At 43.5% G+C, this 19476-nt stretch overlaps 1 protein-coding gene across 1 annotated transcript in view; it reads right to left on the bottom strand.

Moving 5' to 3' along the window:
• Nucleotides 1–18984, bottom strand: part of lpcat2 (lysophosphatidylcholine acyltransferase 2) — a 71753-nt gene extending 52769 nt beyond the window's left edge. Inside the window, exons 1-5 of the mRNA XM_043707013.1 lie at nt 18717–18984; nt 13278–13420; nt 3683–3903; nt 1119–1231; nt 945–1005 (exon numbers count right to left, since the gene is read on the bottom strand). Coding sequence (XP_043562948.1) covers nt 945–1005; nt 1119–1231; nt 3683–3903; nt 13278–13420; nt 18717–18863 — 685 coding nt within the window. The 5' untranslated portion in view covers nt 18864–18984. The remainder of the gene's footprint in view (nt 1–944; nt 1006–1118; nt 1232–3682; nt 3904–13277; nt 13421–18716) is intronic.
• Nucleotides 18985–19476: the final 492 nt, after the last annotated feature.

The raw sequence follows: 19476 nt of genomic DNA, 5'->3' as shown, positions 1-19476 counted from the left end.
TGGACCTTGGGCATTCGTTAAGTTTATCCTATCCCTATCCAGTAACCTGCTACAAAAGGCAGTTTTAGGAGGGTAATAATTAATATTTGCCCATAAGTAAAATAGGTTTTCCAATTAGTAATAGATCAATTAAAGGCATCATAAATCCCTGTGAAAATAAGTTGATTTGCAAATTACATTTGCTCAGGGCTTTGAAAGAAAATGAATTCTCACTACATATCAGATATGTGGAAAGAAATGAGGTTTGAGATCTTTATAAAGTAGATCCTTTCACCCCGGGTGGGTACCAGGGTGGGCTGTCCTAGAGGTGGTTGAAAGGTGTAAGGGCGGACCGAGAACAGGAAGGACATGGGGTGGACCGAGATCCAGAAGGTGTGTTGGGGCGGGCTGCCTTAGAGTGGCTGGAAGGTGGGAGGGACGGGGGCTTGCTGGTTCTGTATTGTATGCACTGTTTTCATGTAACTGGATTGGCTCTTTATGTACAAATGTCATTGTTGATGTCTTTTCATGTTTGAAACTGGGATTTGAGGTTTGTCCTCATCTCCCTGTAAACTGGTTGAACGGTAGGGTTTGGGGCCTGGTTTTGCTGCTCCTCTCCCTTGTAAAATTGCTGTTGTATACAGCTGTAAATGTTAACTGTTTTTTGTGAACTGTGTGTTTTGTAAACTGTTTTGTAATTGCTCAATAAAATAATTTTAAAAAAGTAGGTCCTTCTACTAATTTGCTCAAGTTATATTAAAAAAAGTCAAATAGCAAAAAAAGTACAAATTCAAATTCCATCAATTGCTCCTTTGTAGTTTTAACTCTTTCTTGACTAACTAAATAGGATATTCTTAGTTGGAACCATTGAACTCTGATTACTCTTCAAATTTTAAAGTCTCTGTATAAAAAGTATATGTGCACAAGGATACGAGCATAAAAATTTGACAGAACAACGAGCTCACCTGATTTAAAAGTGATGAGGCAGGTACGATTTGTACAGGTACCTTCTGGAAAAATCATCAGCTTGAAAGAAAAAGAGTAGTATTTCAAAGATGCATACTTAAAAATGTACCAGGTCTTTAAAATAAACTGTCAGAGTTTAGACAATCATATTTAGTTATGTTTGTTTAAAATACCTGAGGCCATTTTCCTCTGGATTGTGCACGCTTTGTAATCTCTTCAACAGTTTTCCTTCGAGAATTTGTCTCATGGCGTGATACCAACACAGGTTGAGAACATTGCAGTAATACTAAAGCACAAAACAGAAGGCCTTACAAACTATTTCTTCTCTCATTACACTATTTTAAATCAGTCACTTTACCTGAAAAAAAACTTGAAGAACAACATAGTTAGTGGAAGGTAGAAGTGCAAATAAAGGTTAAAAATAAAGTTCACCTATTCAAACTGAAAACCTCAGTTAATAAGGCATTGATATAATTTTGACTACAATAGTTTTATTCATGTTACACACTGTTTTTTATGATATATTTTACTTAGTACTTTATGCTCTGCCTCTGTTAGGCTCCTTAGAAATTTTTTTTTTCAGTGGTTGTAGTTGAGTTCTTCGGTAAAGACCTAATTTAAAAAAAAATATTTGACATGAAAGAATAAAATTCTCAGTAAGGGATCAAGTTTCCACTTTGAACAGTCACTTTAAACATTAAGCAATTCTGGTTGGGAATATCATCAGATTGGTGTAGAATAAAGCTTTTTCTGCTCCAGGCCAACAATGTACCAAACTTTTCCTTCGAAAGGACTTTTAATGCAGAAATCTGATTTTGTCTTCACTTCTACCACCAGGCATCATTTATGGCTGGTAATTGGAAATGCATTCCAAACATTTATATTAATATAGCATCTATATAACAAAGCATTCCAAGGCATTTTACAAGGTCACAATAAAACAAAATATGACATTAATCCATGTGTGAGAATTTCTAGGTCAGGTACCCAAATGTTTGATCAGAACGGTAGTTTTAAGAAGTATCTTTAATGAGCAAAGTATGATAGTGGGGTGTATGAAGGGAATTTCAGAGTTTAGGACTCCAGTATTTGAAGACTTGGAGTGGAACAGAGCTGTTTAACAGGCTAGAATGTTGTAACCGAAGATCTAATGGAGGGACGAGGATCTGCAGGAAGAGAGTTTAAAAACCGAAATGTTAATGGAATAGTGTCAATCTACATCAGGAATGAATGGAGCTGGTTTGAGTTAAGACATCATCAGCAGAGTTTCAGATGTCCTCAAATTAACAAGGTAAAACATGGGAAATCAACAAGAGTGAATGGAATAGTCAAATCTAGAGATAACAAGAATTTTATAAGTAGGGATCAAGTGAACTTTATTCTTAACTGGAAGCAGGTAACTGTGGACTGATACATAGAGGGTCAAATATCACTGATTACAAGCAAACTAGCCCAGTGTCAGACTGTTGTCAGGGAGGGTAATGGAGTAAGTTGTTACAAAAGGGAATTTAGATCAGGAACTGGAAACAATAGTTTCAGTCTTCACAATAGTAAATTGAAGAAAATAATTGTGCATCCAGTAACTGATTTGAATAAAGATTTGTGCATCCAGTAACTAATTTAAATTCTATTGAATTACTAATCTCAGTTTTTCTTTTAAAGGTACATTTTCACTTAACAGAGACACGATTCAGACACAACCTAAAAGTTGAACAAAGTCCTAAGCTGCTTCACAGTGGTGAACAGAACAGTCACTTAGCCAAAAATAAGGAAAGAGATCAAAACTTTATCAGGAGTGATTAATGTCTATACATCAAACTACAAAAAGACAACAATACGAACAGATAAAAATAAGCAAAAATGTCCTGGAGTTATTGCATTTTGTCTTCGACCAAGGTTGTTTCTTTTAAACTCACTCATGGGATGCATGCTTCACTGGCTCAGCAGGCATTTATTGGCAACCCAGACTGCCCTGGGGAAGGTGGTGGTGAGCTGCCTTCTTGATCACCTGCTGTTCTGATGAGCTGAGATGCAGACAACCCAGCCAAACCTCCAGATCGGTATCTGTTCACAGCCAAAACTCACTTGCTGGTACAGTTGATCACAAAGTTGAAAAATCAGATCCCTTTCTTAGTTTTGACATTGATTACATACCTGAATACATAACCTTTACTGTCTTGAGTGACTAATAGTTTTTCAAACAAAACTTAAATTTTACTAAAATGCAATTCGTTTTACTGAGAGATGCAAAGAAAAAGTTAAATTGTGACAGTGGTGGTGGGAATCAAAAGAAACAAATGTGTATAATAGCGCACTGAGGTGCACAATAGTTACAAGCAAAATATCATAGCACTGATAAATATCAGTGATAGATATCATGGTAAAGATCTCGTTTGTGAGGTAAGTTAGCTTTATAAGAATGCAAGATTGTTAAATAAGCCTCATGAGCATTATATTACTTATGATCACAATTTCTACTACTTTAATTGGTAAATCCTTTCCCACTGTCCTTCAGGCAGTGAAATGCTTGAAATGGATCAAGAAAGGAAAATGTCTCTTTGAAATTATTTACTGATTTTTTGTTTACTTAGATATTGTACTCCATGAAAAATGCTCACAAAACGTTACATTTTAACAACCTTGTTATCACATATCAAGTTAAGCACTTAGCAACATTTTGAGACTCTTAATGCAAACAATGCATTAGAAACAACGATTAAATTCTTAAAGAACTCACATCCAAACAATGGAATGTCAGCATTCTCAGCTCTTGAGACAGTTGATGGCATATCAGCAACGATATTCACAGCTGCATCAAAGAAGCTTGAGTGGGGAGCAACGACAAGAATCGGTGCCTCTGCTGCATTGGCCTTTTTTCCCTTCACCTTAATTTCCATGAAGCCCATACAGAAGAAAAACGCACGACCCAAGGACTTCAACACAAATCGTGAAGCACGGCTGTAAGTGAAGTTCAATGATATGAAAACTTAGCACTTCTTTCAACTTAGACAATGAAAACAAATCTGACTTATTTTGTTCAGAAAAGGAAGAAAATGGAAAGCCCTTCCAGCCAGAAAATAATTTTTAAACTAAATTCAAAACCATATAGATTGAAGATTTGTATTTATGCTTCCTTTGCAAGATTGGTATCAAAGAGATGATCTTAAATAACCTTAGTGACAAGGAAAATATCAAAACTTCTCTCAAGTGTTAGCAAGTTTTGAGAAGACTTGCGATTCTCTCAAAGGTATATTCAAACACTGGGAGTCCAATTTTAAAACAAACTTGATTTTAGATACATAAGTAGTTGTGTGCACTGTCTGATCAGAAAGGATAGCTAACAAAGTCAGGTGCTAGGTATTGCAAAATGAGCTTCTGGTTACTTTTGAAAAAGACCAATAGCCTGGCACCTGAGGGCAGTATCATTTGGACTAATACAGCATGATCAGATCCCCATTAGGAAGAGAGCACCTATACCATAACCATTACTGCTCGTGCATCCACTATCTCTTAGCTACTTGCATTAATATCCTAGAATGCAAACTATCAGGTCCAGGAGACTTATAAATTTCCCCAGTGATTACTATTGTGTTTACAGTGAACCCCCATACCCATGGGGGATATTTTCCAAGACCTACCACGAATGCTTGAAGCACCAGATAGTAGTGAACCCATTCATTTAAATGGGAAACATACTTCCCCTGCAACTCCCTGGTCCCTGGTTCTGGAAAGTTCCATGTAATATGTTCAGGCCACAGTAAACCGTGGGTAACCAAAACCATGGTAAGTGGACTCGCAGATACGATGGTCGCCATGTATTTCTTTCCCACATTTTGCATCTTCATTACATTGTATATTTAGAATGCTACGGGTGCCTTTTACCAGAAGCCACCTCATGCCCCCGCGAGGAGGTTGAGCAGTTCATCAATTTCATCAACACATTCCACCCCGACCTTATATTCACATGGACGATCTCTGACACCTCCCTCCCCTTCCTGGACCTCTCCATCTCCATCAATGATGACTGAGTTGACAATGACTTTTTTTTAAAAAGCAAACCCACCGACTCCCACAGCTACCTGGATTACACCTCCTCCCACCCTATCTCCTGCAAAAATGCTATCCCGCATTCCCGATTCCTCCACCTCTGCCGTATCTGCTCCCAGGAGGACCAGTTCCACCACAGAACACACCAGATGGCCTCCTTCTTTAAAGACCACAATTTCTCCTCCCACGTGGTTAAAGGTGCCCTCCAATGCATCTCATTCACATCCCGCACCGCCGCCCTCAGACCCCACCCCTCCACCTGTAACAAGGACAGAATCCCTCCTGGGTCCTCACCTTCCACCCTACCAACCTTCGCATAAACCTCATCATCCGCCAATATTTCCGCCACCTCTAAATGGGCCCCAGAGATATATTTCCCTCCCCACCAATTGCAGCTTTCCGCAAAGACCATTCCCTCTGTGACTACCTGGTCAGGTCCATGCCCCCCAACAACCCACCCTCCCCTCCTGGCACCTTCCCCTGCCACCGCAGGAATTGCAAAACCTGCGTCCAAATCTCGCCCCTTTCCTCCATCCAAGGCCCCAAAGGAGCCTTCCACATCCAAAGATTCATCTGCACATCCACCAATGTCATTTATTGTATCCATTGCTCCTGATGTGGTCTCCTCTACACTGGGGAGATTGGACACCTTCTCGCAGAACACTTTAGGGAACATCTCCAAGACACCCACATCAATCAACCCCACCGCCCCATGGCCCAACATTTCAACACCCCCTCCCACTCTGCAGAGGACATGCAGGTCCTGGCCCGCCTCCACCACCACTCCCTCACCACCCAACGCCTGGAGGAAGAACACCTCATCTTCTGCCTTAGAACCTTTCAACCCCAGGGCATCAATGTGTACTTCATCAGTTTCCTCATTTCCCCTCCCCCACCTTACCCCAGTTCCAACCTTCCAGCTCAGCACCATTCTCATGACCTGTCCTACCCACCAATTTTCCTTCCCACTTACCCGCTCCACCCTCCTCTCTGACCTATCACCTTCATCCCCACTCCCATCCACCTATTGTACTCTTTGTTACCTTCTCCCCAGCCCCATCCCCCTCCCACTTATCTCTCCACCCTGGAAGCTCCATGCCTACATTCCTGAAGGGCTTTTGCCGAAACGTTGATTTTCCTGCTCTTTGGATGCTGCCTGACCTGCTGTGCTTTTCAGGTATCACTCTAATCTAGATGCCTTTTACTGTCAAGAACAATGCAAAATATCTATTCATCTCCTCTGCTATCCCCTAGCTCTCCACTATTTCCTTAGTTTTCACTCTCAAAGGGATCTATGTTTGCGTCAGCATCTGTTCCCTTTTAGGATAGAAGCTCTTACTGTCTGTTTTGATGTTTTTGCAAAGTTTGTGAAGGTTTGTAGCTCAGGTTGAGATTTAGGGTGTAGGTTTGCTCGCTGAGCTGTAGGTTTGATATCCAGATGTTTCATTACCAGGCTAGGTAACATCATCAGTGGCGACCTCCAAATGAAGCGAAGCTGTTGTCTCCTGCTTCACCACAAACCCCAGGAGCCCCATCCAGCAGAAAAGTATAAATAGAAAGCAGGAGACAGCAGCTTCGCTTCACTTAGAGGTCGCCACTGTTGATGTTTCCCAGCCAGGTAATGAAACGTCTGGATATCAAATAGACAGCTCAGCGAGCAAACCTACACCCTAAATGTTTTGATGTTATTTGCTAGTATTCTCAAAGTGCAGTTTTTCCCTCATTCTTTTCAATTTTTAATTTTTTTTTTCAAACTTTACTAGTCTTTTGGTTTAAAGTTAATCTTTGGAACATAGAATTGAATTGAAAGGAAACCATTCAATGTTTAACTTCTTTGGCTAATGATGGTTGATACATCCCATTACTAGAAATGTTGTCCCTCACTTCAAAACCTGACTCTTTGACCTGATTTCTGGCCACCCACCCTCTGTCTATTTTTTGTTTTACAATGCTCCTGATGTGCTTTGGGCCATTTTGCTTTGTTAGAAATGCCGCATAGATATATAGTGCCATTGCTAAATGTTGCCCACCACATTGTTCCGGAAGATTGGCAGTGTATCTTAAAGTTAAAGTTAATTAAATAGGAGTGTGGATGAAAAGAGCGACCAATGATTGGTCAAGGCAATAAATATATAATCAAATTATGTAGACACAGCTAAATAAAACCTGCCAATCCGTCATTTTAATGCAATGAATATGCTTAACAGATTAATTCTGTAGCCATCTGGTGCAACTCGTGGATTAGTATTGAACTACACTTCTTTCAGTAGAAGCCTGAGGGGATCTGTGTTTTTAAAGGAATGCTTGATATGATTTTTATAATTTCTTATCAATAAAAATCAAATTCACAAAATTACACAAAAACATTTTTATTAAATTCCAGGAATACTATTGGACAAACAATCATACATCAGACTCTCAAAAGAAAATGTAGTCACATTCCTAAAATCCTGAAACTGCCTCCTTAAATTTGACATGTTTGCAACAGCTTGAAGAAATGCTACAAGAGATTATTCCAATAAAATGATTTTAGTTTGAGTTAATGAATTCAACTTAAAAAGTAATAACTACTTAGCAAGAAAACAGATGCATAGCAGATCAAAAGCCCTGATAAAACCTCTTGAACGATTCCAAAATTACATTCCAATATAAAGTAATCCAGAATTTGTACAGCAACTTTAGAACAGACAAAATGCAGAAATCAGTGAAACTAAAAAGTATATTACAAATCAAAGTTACTGAAAAAAGTAGGCTAACTGGTGATGCTGCATTCATAGTGGAGTACTTCTGAAACAAATGCTTCAACTCTAAACATTGTGCTACAATTTACAATGTTATCATCCTTTTATACTACCATCCTTTAATCTTTGCATTAACAATTATTCTTAATTTTTGATGCATCAATTTCTTGAGGGTTAAATGAATAAATCTCACTTGGCATTTCATAATCTGCTCTGATCCACATCTAGCCAATCCCAAATTCCCATCAGACCATAAAAATCACCATGAACCTTAGTGTCCATTAGAACATGGCTTCTTAAAATAATAAAGTTAAAAATCACACAACACCAGGTTATAATCCAAAAGGTTTAATTGGAAGCACTAGATTTCGGAGCACTGCTCCTTCATCAGGTGATTGTGGAGTAAAAGATCATAAGTCAGAATTTATAGCAAAAGTTTAGTGTGATGTAACTGAAATTATATATTGAAAAAGACCTGGATTGTTTAAGTCTCTCATCCTTTAGAATGAACATGTTGGTTTCAGTTCATTCTATAAAATGAACTGAAACCAACACGTTCATTCTGAAAATTGAGAGCCTTAAACAATCCAGGTCTTTTTCAATATATAATTTCAGGTATATCACTGTAAACATTTGCTATAAACTCTGTCTTACGACCTTATACTCCATAATCTTGAAGGAGTAATGCTCTGAAAGCTAGTGCGTCCAATTAAACCTATTGGACTATAACCTGGTGTTGTGTGATTTTTAACTTTGTCCACCCCAGTCCAACATCACCATCGCCAAAGCACAAAATAAGAAACTCCTCATTCATGCATACTTGAAACAGAATATCTCAGTGGGTTGAGGAGCAAGACAGCAAAATGATGTGATTTTGCACAACCCATTAAGATAAGAAGCACATTCCATTTTTCAAGAAACTGTTTTTGGTCTCCCTCCCTCGGATATGACTCCACCTTTTTTAAAAGCCACACTGCTCACAGTAATGCACCATTAGTCCAATCAAAACAACAGTTTTGGATATAGTAACCACTAGAGTACATTACGTTGCAAAAGAAACAGCAACTGAAATGAGCACATTATTTGACATTTACATTTATTATTTTAAGTTGGAAATGGATCTTGAGATATCACTCCCTCATTTACGATAGTTGAGCTACATATCTGAAAAGCATAGTGAGGAAAATCAACAAAATAATCTGAAGCCAAGTTGCAGGGTGTCAAATAAATTCAGTAGGAGCAGGATCACAAAACTTTGTATCTAAAACTTTGAAATATCGCTGTTGCAGCATTCACAAACTATTTTCTAGGAATATTTGGAGTAAGGTCACCATAAGTAGATCAGTGCACAAGACTAGGAACGTTTTGGCAAATGAAGGTTACCACCTATTCCACTCCCTTAACAGCGTCCAAGTTCATACAGGGGTCTGTGCTATACTTGACTTTTTGCAACTTACATCAATGGCTTAGATGAGGGGAGCAAAGCAGAGTAATTAAATTTGCAGATGACACCAAGATATATTGCAACGACATGAATAAGGTGCAGTTGGGTAAATAGATTGAATGAATGCAAAAACAAATCTGAGACCGAGGATAATGTGGGAAAATGTGAACTTCACTTTAGCAAGAATGAAAAAGCACAACATTACTTAAACAAAGAATGACTGCAGCACAGTGAATTAGGTCTTTGAGTGTAAGTAACAAACAGCTAGTATACGTAATCAAGACAACCAATGGAACACTGTCCTTTAAGGATGTTATGCTTCAGTTTTACAGGGCATCTGTGAGACAGCATCTTGAATATCGTGCACAGATTTGTTCTCCTTAAAGAAGGATGTAAATGCAGTGGTAGCAGTCAGAGGTGGTTTATTAAATTGATGTTTATAATGAATGTTGCCTTATTAGGATAGGTTGAGCAGGATGGGCAAGTTTTCACTGGAGTTAAGAGGAGAAACAACTTGATTAAAGTCTTTAAGATCTTGATTAGTTGCGACAATGCAGATGTGAAAAAGTTATTTCTACTTGTGGTCAGCCCAGAACTCGAGGGTGCAGTTTTAAAATTAAGGGTTGCTCTTTTAAAACACACAGGAAGGGACATTTCTTCTTAGTGTTGCACAACTTTGGAATTCTCTGTTTCAGAAACTTTATTGAATTTTTTTTAAGGTGGATGTAGATACATGCTTGTTGGGCAGTGGAATCAAAGGTTACCTGGCATCAAAAGGAAAGTGCTTGCTGGCCAATACTGCTTTCTGTTCAAGGGACAGTTTGATTCCATGACCTTGCCTTCCCTATTTCCTTATCTCCAACAAACTAATAACCCTCCAGGATATCTGCTCTCATCGGATTTTTGGTTTCCAACATCCTCCCGATTTAATTGTTCTACAGCTGGTGGCCCTACTTTGAACTACTTGGGTTCTAAGCTCCCTTTCGACATCTCTCCAATTCGCTACATCACCTCCTTCCTTTAACGCTCCTTAAAATCTACCTGATTTACCAAGGTTTTCGGCTGTCTACACTAATATTGCCTTTGTCACTGTATCAGATTTAAATTTACTGTAACTAAAAACTGAACTGCATTTTTACAAGTTTGCTTGAAACTAAATAGTTGCTGTTTCACCCAAAATATTTTGATGAATCAAATCCAATAAATGTGTTATGTAGTGTTATTAGTTGCATTCTTGTCTATGTGCCTCTGCTGCAGCAAGTGTGCAGAATTTTGCTGGACATTCTGGTGCAAAGAGACTATGTTTATTATTTCTACCAGGCATGTGAACCTGCCTATTATACTACTTTCCTGCTGTTACAAGGATTATGCTACAGATTACTTATGTTTCTATTGTGGTGTATAAGAAATGTTGTAACATTGTGACTGTACTTGTCAATGGCTACATGCTTTTTCACAGCCAAAATGAAGTTAATCGCAGCAAAATTATATTATACTCATGCTCCATTATAGCCTCAGGCAAAGCAAATTACTCCTTGTACTGATAAGTTTTCATTTGCAGTTTTTAGCAAAAGCTTGAAGGTCAGTGGGAGGGATGGAATAAACATGGAAGAAAACACTCATTTATATTGGAAATCTTATTCAAGGATTAACAGATTAGCTCATGTACAGTCTTCATACATCAAAATGTATTATGGGGTAAACCCATTAAAAAAATGATTTTGTTTGGAGCTGTAGCTTTATATACAAGGATGTTGACAATTATTCAAATCCAATTTGTAAGTCTAAACAACATGCAATCTATTATGGCAGCATCTGTGCAACGTACCTTTTCCTAGATATAATTATTTCTGCAGGGTCACTATACCAAAAACAGTAACTCTGCTTTCTCTCTGCCAGGAGCATTCTGCAGATGCTGGAGATCAGAGCTTAAAAATGTGATGCTGGAAAAGCGCAGTTGGTCAGGCAGCATCAAAGGAGTGCTTATGCCCGAAACGTCGTTTCTGCTTTCTCTCTGCCAGACCTGCTGAGTATTCACGGCAGTTTCTGCGTTCATTTCTGATTTCCAGAATCTGCAGCCCTTTAGGTTTTATGCAATCTATTGTTCCTTGTAGGACTAAAAGGTTGCTTGGTATTGTCCAAGATTTAATGTATTGAAATACCCAATTGAGACAATTTACAGAGCATTAATATGCACACATAGGAAGAGTTCTTGTAGCACAATGGCAGTGCTACCACTACCACTGAGTCAGGAGGTCAAGTATAAGTCTCACCTGCTCCAGAGGTGCATCATAACACCTCTGAACAGGTTAATTAGAAAATATCCACACATACGTAGGATGAAGATTTAGGGGTGCAGTGGGGGTGGGGACGGGTTCAGATGTAGATGGGTGGGTACAAGTGTGGGTCAGTGGGAGATGTTGAGGGGAACAAAGAAATGGAAAATTATTTACTTCAGGTTACAACAAAAATCAGAAAAATTATTAGCAATAAATCTTTAATAGACGTTTGCTGAAATATGCTGACAACAATTTAGCTGTGAAGTTACAAAGCATGAATGAAATCAGGTGATATGAAAGAGGAGAATTATCTATAACCACATTCAGGACTACTGTCATTGCCCACCCCACACTCCACCTTCATTTTTACAAGTGATGGCAGCAATTACAAAAATGTAAAATTCGCTTTCTCCATTGAGAAATTAGAAGACTAGATGTGAGAAATCCAAAATTAGGCAAAATGATTGCATCAGAACTTAACTTCCTGTTGATGCATAAATTGCAAGAAATGGGCAACAGCTAAAAGGGAAGAGCTTGTTCTCTAAAATGAGAAAATAAAGTGGCAGAGAAAGCCACTCTGTCCTCTAGACATATTGCAGACTAGTTTACAATTGATGCTGACATTTCTCAGTATCCTAGATCTTACCTCAAATTCCCTAAAATTGCAAACAAAAGCTCTACAAAAACAACTTGAGTTCAATCTCTACAGAAGTAAAAATAGAATGGGACATAAAAACACAATTGGCAATGCAAATCAGTGCACAACGTATCACCCTAGCATGGCTGACTGGGACAAGGTTTACTGACAAAGTGAATAGTCTGAGCTCAAGAGCTACATTAGCTAAATGAATTTACAGAAATCAAAAATCTGCAGCAAGTAAACAAAAAGATATCAACCACATCATATTTTAATTTATTTGAAAAGATCATCTGAAATCAGTTCTTTCCTGTTCTTTCAATGTTTATCCTATCTGAGTCACACATTGATTGTTTACAGGTTCCACTCTGACACACACAGTTTACTGACATTTTCCATTTAGATGGTGAGGAAAAATATTTATTCGCAAGAGACACTGAAATCCTGCTGTCATTGCCAATGTAAAATACTCCCTTCAGAAAATGAAACAACAAAATATCTATACTAGAAGTATCTGGGTGACTGCATTTTTTTAAACTAATCGTGTGTACATATTATGACACATCTCAACGGGAGCTGGGACTTGAACCCAGACCTTCTGGCCCAATGGGGACAAGACGATTACATCACAAAAGCCTCTTGCATTTCGTTTCCATTAGTGCCAATACAGATTCGGTTACAGATTAACTTGAAAAATAAATGCAATAAATGCTTTATGTCCCAAAGAAAGCAAAGTAGACTAAAGGCAAGTTGTGAGATCCCTCAGGGATGAGCTCTGCAACCATATCATGTGACAGCAGCCTGAAATGAAAAGTGGCCAGAGATTAACAAACCACTAAGCAAACTTTGATTAGACGCCATATGTTAGAAGAATATGCAGAGCTCAGTTAATATCACACACTGGATACAAACGAGGCTCAAGAAACAAGAGCTGGAGTAGACCACAAACCTCTTGAGCCTGCTCCATTCTATATAATCATGGCTGATCTTTTATCTTAACACCATTTCCCATCTACACTCCAGATACAAGGGACTGCAAACTGCATATAGCATCCAGCCAATTCGTGTCAGCTTCTTGATATGGAAGAGAGATACGGCTTAAGGACATCCTCCAATAAGACAATGATTGCTATCCTGTCTTGACAGTGAATATCTATTTCTAACCAAAAATGACCAGAACTTACCGTTTCCAGTTTGGAATTGGGTCTGAATTTGCACATACTGGGCAGCACACCCGTCCTAAAAGTGCACATGGCCAAGCGACGAGGGCAACAAAGAAAATACAGAGAAGACGCAGAGGTACAAGGGTGATGCTGGCCACAGCTATCTAAAGACACAAAATAAGTTAAATGATTGTCAACTAATTGCAATAATAGCAGAAAAATAATTTCCATTAAAAAAGGTAATAAATCAATCCTCAATTTTTAAGTACTGCACTCAGGATAAAGTTAACTCACCCAATAAAACAAAGAACTGAGCCCCACAGACTGCATATAGACAAAGAGATACAAAAACAAATGATGACCATAGCAAAGGCAAATCCTAACCTCTGACGACCCCCTACATCCCTGACTCCACACTTAGCTAACCATCATTTGCCTTTCCTCCTGAATTTAGGCATAGTCTCAAAATTGCTAACCATGCTAAATCCTCTATTTACAATATTCATATACTATACTGACCACACAGTATTGGCTATACTTTCTCCTGATCTCATTATCTGTGCATAACAAAGATGTTGCCCACACACTCACCATGCACCCTATTGAACACCAGTACAATTAAGTGCAATTTTTATAAATTTACCCTGCTGACACCTCAATGTTAACACTGCACTCTGACCATTGTTGTCCACTAGTGCTAATCCCTCACTCTGACCCTGCTGACACTCAGTGCTAATCCCTCACTCTGATCCTCATCATTGTTGACTCCTCACTTTGACCCTGTTGATACTCCCCATCCATGCTGACCCCTCACTCTGACCCCATTGACTCCATTCAGTGCTGACGCCTCACTCTGACAATCCTGTTGAAAATCACATCACCAGATTATACTGCAACTGATTTATTTGGAAGTACTAGCTTTCAGAGCGTTGCTCGGGTAATTAGTGGAGCAGGATTATAAGACAATTTATAGCAAAAGATCGCAGGGTCATGCAGTTAAAATGATATACCGAACAAACCTAGATTACTGTTAAGTCTTTCATCTGTTAGAATGGCTGCAGGTTTCGGTTCATTATATGTAAATCCCAGAACTTCTTTCAAGTCACATTCTCGAGATAGCTGAGATGCCACTTTTAAAAATAAAGTTAAGACAATGTATTACAGGTGTGAGGTCAGAGTCTATCTGTATCCCAATCTTGAGTCAGACTGGTTCTATTTCCAAAGTAGGAATTTATAAAATGTTATATGGATTGACTGCCTGCAGATTGTGTTCTTTTCAAGCAAAAATAGAATGCATCTGCAAATATAATTCGGCAAATGCAAATTCACCCCATAGACTTGGGTGTGTGCACGCGCGCACAAGTGCAAGAGATCGTGTGCACTTGAGTGTGAGTGCTTATGAGTGTGTGTGTTTGCGTGTGCAAGTGCTTGAAGGAGGGTGTGCATGGGAGAGAGTGTGGTACCCATGAAGATGGCCTCAACTAGGACTTTGATTTCATGTCACACTACAGGTGACCCCACTACACTATAAACACACTTACATACTCTCACACTCACGCAGACCGCCTCTCATACACATGATCTCTCCAGACACACACGTACATTCCCCCACACTCACTCCCACACCCTCTCAGGATTATACTCCATCACATTCACACACAGACTCCAAGCACGCACACACACTCATGCTCTTTCTCCCTCACTTGCACGGACACACACAAACACACAAAGTCTATGGGGTGAATTTGCAATTGCAGAATTGTATTTACAGATACAGGGGGACTGTCATATCTGCAGATCCAATTACTGCAGCCCGAATGTTCAGAACCATGGACTGGGGGCCACTAGGGAGGTAAATTTCTCATTTAAATGAATGAACTCACTACTATCCATAGTTTCGGGCTTCTTCGGTAGGTCTTAGAACGTATCCCCCAAAGGTACAGAGGGACTACTGTACATTCTATATTTGCTCAAAAAACACACAACCTGCAGGCAGTCAATCCATAACACATTTTATAAATTCCTACATTGGAAATAGAACCAGTCTGACTCAAGATTGGGATATAGACAGACTCTAACCTCACAACTTTAATGCATTGTCTTAGCTGAGATGCCACTTTTTAAAATAAAGTTATCTCGAGAATGTGATTTAAAAGAAGTTCTGGGATTTACATATTAATGAACCAAAACTTGCAACACATTCTAAAAGATAAAAGTCTTAACAGCAATCTAGATTTGTTGAATATATCTATTTAAATGCATCACACTAATGTTTTGCTCTAAATTCTGTGCTTTATGATCCTGCCCCACCATTTACCTTATGGAGCAGTGCTCTGAAAACTAGTACTTCCCAATAAACCTGTTGGACTATAATCTGGCGTTGTGATCTTTAACTTTGTTCACCCCAGTCCAACACTAGCATCTCCATATCTTTTGACCCCCCCCAACCCCCCAAGTGCTGACCCCTCACTCTGACCCTCTTGGACTACCCCCAATACCAACCGCTTACTCTTACCCTATTCAACCCCCCAGTGCCATCACTCTGACCCTGGTGACCCCCCACCCTCCCTCCTCGTGCTGACCCATCACTCTGACCCTGGTGACCCCCCACCCTCCCTCCTCGTGCTGACCCATCACTCTGACCCTGGTGACCCCCCACCCTCCCTCCTCGTGCTGACCCATCACTCTGACCCTGGTGACCCCCCACCCTCCCTCCTCGTGCTGACCCATCACTCTGACCCTGGTGACCCCCCACCCTCCCTCCTCGTGCTGACCCATCACTCTGACCCTGGTGACCCCCCACCCTCCCTCCTCGTGCTGACCCATCACTCTGACCCTGGTGACCCCCCACCCTCCCTCCTCGTGCTGACCCATCACTCTGACCCTGGTGACCCCCCACCCTCCCTCCTCGTGCTGACCCATCACTCTGACCCTGGTGACCCCCCACCCTCCCTCCTCGTGCTGACCCATCACTCTGACCCTGGTGACCCCCCACCCTCCCTCCTCGTGCTGACCCATCACTCTGACCCTGGTGACCCCCCACCCTCCCTCCTCGTGCTGACCCATCACTCTGACCCTGGTGACCCCCCACCCTCCCTCCTCGTGCTGACCCATCACTCTGACCCTGGTGACCCCCCACCCTCCCTCCTCGTGCTGACCCATCACTCTGACCCTGGTGACCCCCCACCCTCCCTCCTCGTGCTGACCCATCACTCTGACCCTGGTGACCCCCCACCCTCCCTCCTCGTGCTGACCCATCACTCTGACCCTGGTGACCCCCCACCCTCCCTCCTCGTGCTGACCCATCACTCTGACCCTGGTGACCCCCCACCCTCCCTCCTCGTGCTGACCCATCACTCTGACCCTGGTGACCCCCCACCCTCCCTCCTCGTGCTGACCCATCACTCTGACCCTGGTGACCCCCCACCCTCCCTCCTCGTGCTGACCCATCACTCTGACCCTGGTGACCCCCCACCCTCCCTCCTCGTGCTGACCCATCACTCTGACCCTGGTGACCCCCCACCCTCCCTCCTCGTGCTGACCCATCACTCTGACCCTGGTGACCCCCCACCCTCCCTCCTCGTGCTGACCCATCACTCTGACCCTGGTGACCCCCCACCCTCCCTCCTCGTGCTGACCCATCACTCTGACCCTGGTGACCCCCCACCCTCCCTCCTCGTGCTGACCCATCACTCTGACCCTGGTGACCCCCCACCCTCCCTCCTCGTGCTGACCCATCACTCTGACCCTGGTGACCCCCCACCCTCCCTCCTCGTGCTGACCCATCACTCTGACCCTGGTGACCCCCCACCCTCCCTCCTCGTGCTGACCCATCACTCTGACCCTGGTGACCCCCCACCCTCCCTCCTCGTGCTGACCCATCACTCTGACCCTGGTGACCCCCCACCCTCCCTCCTCGTGCTGACCCATCACTCTGACCCTGGTGACCCCCCACCCTCCCTCCTCGTGCTGACCCATCACTCTGACCCTGGTGACCCCCCACCCTCCCTCCTCGTGCTGACCCATCACTCTGACCCTGGTGACCCCCCACCCTCCCTCCTCGTGCTGACCCATCACTCTGACCCTGGTGACCCCCCACCCTCCCTCCTCGTGCTGACCCATCACTCTGACCCTGGTGACCCCCCACCCTCCCTCCTCGTGCTGACCCATCACTCTGACCCTGGTGACCCCCCACCCTCCCTCCTCGTGCTGACCCATCACTCTGACCCTGGTGACCCCCCACCCTCCCTCCTCGTGCTGACCCATCACTCTGACCCTGGTGACCCCCCACCCTCCCTCCTCGTGCTGACCCATCACTCTGACCCTGGTGACCCCCCACCCTCCCTCCTCGTGCTGACCCATCACTCTGACCCTGGTGACCCCCCACCCTCCCTCCTCGTGCTGACCCATCACTCTGACCCTGGTGACCCCCCACCCTCCCTCCTCGTGCTGACCCATCACTCTGACCCTGGTGACCCCCCACCCTCCCTCCTCGTGCTGACCCATCACTCTGACCCTGGTGACCCCCCACCCTCCCTCCTCGTGCTGACCCATCACTCTGACCCTGGTGACCCCCCACCCTCCCTCCTCGTGCTGACCCATCACTCTGACCCTGGTGACCCCCCACCCTCCCTCCTCGTGCTGACCCATCACTCTGACCCTGGTGACCCCCCACCCTCCCTCCTCGTGCTGACCCATCACTCTGACCCTGGTGACCCCCCACCCTCCCTCCTCGTGCTGACCCATCACTCTGACCCTGGTGACCCCCCACCCTCCCTCCTCGTGCTGACCCATCACTCTGACCCTGGTGACCCCCCACCCTCCCTCCTCGTGCTGACCCATCACTCTGACCCTGGTGACCCCCCACCCTCCCTCCTCGTGCTGACCCATCACTCTGACCCTGGTGACCCCCCACCCTCCCTCCTCGTGCTGACCCATCACTCTGACCCTGGTGACCCCCCACCCTCCCTCCTCGTGCTGACCCATCACTCTGACCCTGGTGACCCCCCACCCTCCCTCCTCGTGCTGACCCATCACTCTGACCCTGGTGACCCCCCACCCTCCCTCCTCGTGCTGACCCATCACTCTGACCCTGGTGACCCCCCACCCTCCCTCCTCGTGCTGACCCATCACTCTGACCCTGGTGACCCCCCACCCTCCCTCCTCGTGCTGACCCATCACTCTGACCCTGGTGACCCCCCACCCTCCCTCCTCGTGCTGACCCATCACTCTGACCCTGGTGACCCCCCACCCTCCCTCCTCGTGCTGACCCATCACTCTGACCCTGGTGACCCCCCACCCTCCCTCCTCGTGCTGACCCATCACTCTCACCCTGTTGACCCCCCACCCTCCTCGCGCTGACCCCTCACTCTGACCTTGTTGACCCCCCACCTATCCACCCCGTGCTGACCCTGTTGCCCAGTAACGGCTATCCCAGTCGCCTCCCAATTCTTCGCGTACCTTGAGCTTGTCGGTCACGCTGAGGTGGACGTGATAAATGAACGGGTTGATAATGGGTGGCTGAAGGAGCGAATTCTGCCTGGGCACCGGGAATACCCTGTTGACGGACCGGCTCCTTCCCGTATTCATGGCACAAGAGCCCGACATACCACATAGAATCGGCTTCACCGACTGCACCCGACTCAGCCCGGAGCATGCGCAGGACGGCCAAAGCGACGCCTCTGCCCCGCCACGAGCATGCGCAGAGCCGTCCCAGGAGCCCCGGCCCGTGTGACCAAGCCCCGCCTTTCATGCCCTGCCCAGGGACATGCGGAGTGTAGGTAGTGACTTTGACAGAGGATTAAATTGACTGATTTTATTCAACCCTAATCGGATTAGCTATGTGAAGCCGTACCTGTTTTATAATGCAGCAACGAAAACAAAATGTTATAGTTTCAGTTTTTTGGAGTCTGATAGTGCAGAGGCATTCCTATCCCGAACAAGTCACTGCAAGATCTTTAGGTGAAATTTGGTTCATCTATCTCATCACAGACACACACAAAGCTCTTGTTGTGCTGTGGTTTTGCCACCACTTCTGGGCTACAGGGTTTCAAATCCTCCCTCCTCTAGGGTGTGTTATAACATGTCTGAACAGAATAAAAATACTTAGAGGTGTTTTTTGTCTTCAGACGGGGAACGTGAGCGTAGTTGGCTGAACGAGTATTTATCTCCATTCTCAACTTGCCGTTGAGGCGGTGGTGGTGAGCTGCCTTCCTGTACG

The sequence above is a fragment of the Chiloscyllium plagiosum genome, chromosome 17 (assembly GCF_004010195.1).
Source record: "Chiloscyllium plagiosum isolate BGI_BamShark_2017 chromosome 17, ASM401019v2, whole genome shotgun sequence".
NCBI lineage: Eukaryota > Metazoa > Chordata > Chondrichthyes > Orectolobiformes > Hemiscylliidae > Chiloscyllium > Chiloscyllium plagiosum.
Note: the sequence above shows the minus strand (reverse complement) of the source record. Positions and strands in the feature narration are given on the sequence as shown.